At 37.4% G+C, this 2,417-nt stretch overlaps 1 protein-coding gene across 1 annotated transcript in view; it reads right to left on the reverse strand.

Moving 5' to 3' along the window:
• LOC109467687 (zinc transporter ZIP6-like) overlaps positions 1-2,417 on the reverse strand; it is a 24,035-nt gene that overhangs the window by 8,948 nt on the left and 12,670 nt on the right. The window contains exon 5 of the mRNA XM_019765731.1: positions 1,490-1,546. Within this exon, the coding sequence (XP_019621290.1) occupies positions 1,490-1,546 (57 nt within the window). The remainder of the gene's footprint in view (positions 1-1,489; positions 1,547-2,417) is intronic.

A 2,417-nucleotide genomic window follows, 5' to 3' on the forward strand; every position in this document is an offset into this window, starting at 1 on the left:
CATACTGGAATTTTCTTATACAACCAGCTCATGTTTCAATGCCTACCAGACATCTCCTCAGAGCTTCTGACTGAAGTAATGCTTCTTGACGCTATATGTAGCCATGTTGTGATTGTGTTCTTGCCACAGAAAGCGCAAACTACGTCGTCTACATATAGCAGCAAGAAGCAGTAGTCCAGTCAGCTCTGTAGGTAAGAGTTTTTACTGGTGGTGTAGAAGAATATTCTAAGGCCAGTCACCAATTTAATTTCTTGGTTAACGGATTCGCCCGCTTCATTTTTTCTGATTTGCAAATAAAGTAAAATTCAGAATCAACTGCAAAATGCTCATATTTTTCCCTGAACAGTTGAAAACAGTCCTTTTCTTCCTAGTTGTTTCAGTTATTCCATCTTTCAATGCAATGGTATCATTAAAAGTTCAAAATTCATTGTTTAAATTTTGAATCAGCCTGGTGTGTTGACTTCATGGCTCCTATTGTACCATTTTGGACCATAATAGGATGCCTAGGCCTGTTTTTATTACCTTCGCTAAGAAGGTTATGTTTTCAGGGGCGTTCGTGTATGTGTGTGTGTGTGTGTGTGTCTGTCTGTCTGTCTGTAAACACGATAACTTGAGAAGGCCTTAATGGATTGTCTTGATACTTGGTAGGTGGGTAGGTCTTGATGAGACCTCAAAATGATTAGATTTTGGACCCCCTAGCGGCTTGTAATGGTACTGCAGCTGAACTTCTGGCTTTTATCTCTCATGATCTAGACATGCTATGGTGATGAAATGTGGATGGTAGGTAGCTCTTGTGCTGGGAAAGAAGTGACGTGAGTTTAGGCCCCCTAGCGGCTTGCTCTGGAACTGCAGGGATATATTCTTTAAAATATTCAAAAGGGAATAACTCAAGAACCAGTTGACGGATCGTCGTGGTTTTTGGTATGTAGGTAGCTTACGTGATGCTTAATATAATTATGTGACAATTATGCAAATATGGATGTAATTTGCATAATTTATGGGGAAATTCTATAAATCATCTGCATTCCATGATAGGACAATTGAAGCTTGTGACATTGGTAATTGACAACAAGAGAAACACAGGAAGATATTGATTATGTTAATAATGACTTAATTTGCATAATTAATGAGAAAATTTTATAATTATGTAATGATAACTGCCTGGAATTTCATACTTGTGGTATTTGAAAGTTAAATTGAGGTGAACATCATTAAACATAACTTATTCAAATCAGGACCTCATTTGCATAATTTATTAGGAAATGCTAGAATGCATTGTTTGTTAATATAAGACTGTCTTTTGGTTGAGATTATGATAAAATGATATAATTCATGAAAATTAGGTTCCTATTTCTTTAATCAGGGGGGAATAATCTAATCTATAATTTGTCAGTCATAAAGCCCGCTCCATTATTTTTCTAGAAAAATCCGTTAACCAAGAAATTGAATTGGTATGGCCTAAGAAAAGAGTTTTCCCTCTGGCTCTTACATGTGGTAGAAGATGTAGAACTGCATCTCCCGTCAGTGTTCCCACGGCCAGCGCCACCAGGAAGCACAACAGGAACTGGTACACTCTCTGTTCCATGAAGGGGAGAAGCACGATTCCCAGAACAGCCAAGAGGCTGATGACAGTCACAGCCAAGATTCCATATCCCCAGACTGTATGGACAGATCAAACAAGTTAGTCTAATGTCTACAGAAAATGTATCAAACAAGAGGCTAACAACATTTTGGGAAAGTGAGTATGTACATGTGTAAAGGGTTGACTTACATAATGCATACAACTTTCTATTGGAGCCTCTGGTAGTTGTTACACACACTTTTTATGGCTTCACCACAAAGTGGTGAAGACATATTGTGTTCCCTCATGTTTCTCCTCCTGCCATTTCTTTAAATGGATTTATCTCTGCCATTTTTGGGCCAAATAACACAAAATTTGGCAAGAAGGTAGAGTGGGCAAATACCCCGACGCATTTTTTTTCATTTTTTTGAAAAATTGTTTTATTTGTTTTTTTTGGCCATTTTCAGGCCAAAAATATACATTTTGAGATCTGGAGCTCTGGTACTAAAACCAAATGACCTTAAATTTGGTATGGGGATACCTTGGACATATGTCTACAAAACCTCATTCAAGCTTTCAACATACACCACTTTAAAATTGGGGAAAATAGGGCTTTTTGGCTATTTTCAGACCAAAAATGTACATTTTTGGCTCCTGTGCCCTAATATTAAATCCGAATGACCTGAAAGTCGGGATGGGGATATCTTGGACACATTTCCAAAGAATGTCATTCACGCTTTTGACATACACCACTTTAAAATTGTGTAAAATAGGGCTTTTTGGCTATTTTGGGACAAAAAATGTACATTTTTGGCTGTTGTGCCCTAATATTAAATCCAAATGATCTGAAATTCGG

This window comes from Branchiostoma belcheri, unplaced genomic scaffold (assembly GCF_001625305.1).
Source record: "Branchiostoma belcheri isolate BF01 breed outbred unplaced genomic scaffold, Haploidv18h27 scaffold188, whole genome shotgun sequence".
Classification (NCBI taxonomy): domain Eukaryota; kingdom Metazoa; phylum Chordata; class Leptocardii; order Amphioxiformes; family Branchiostomatidae; genus Branchiostoma; species Branchiostoma belcheri.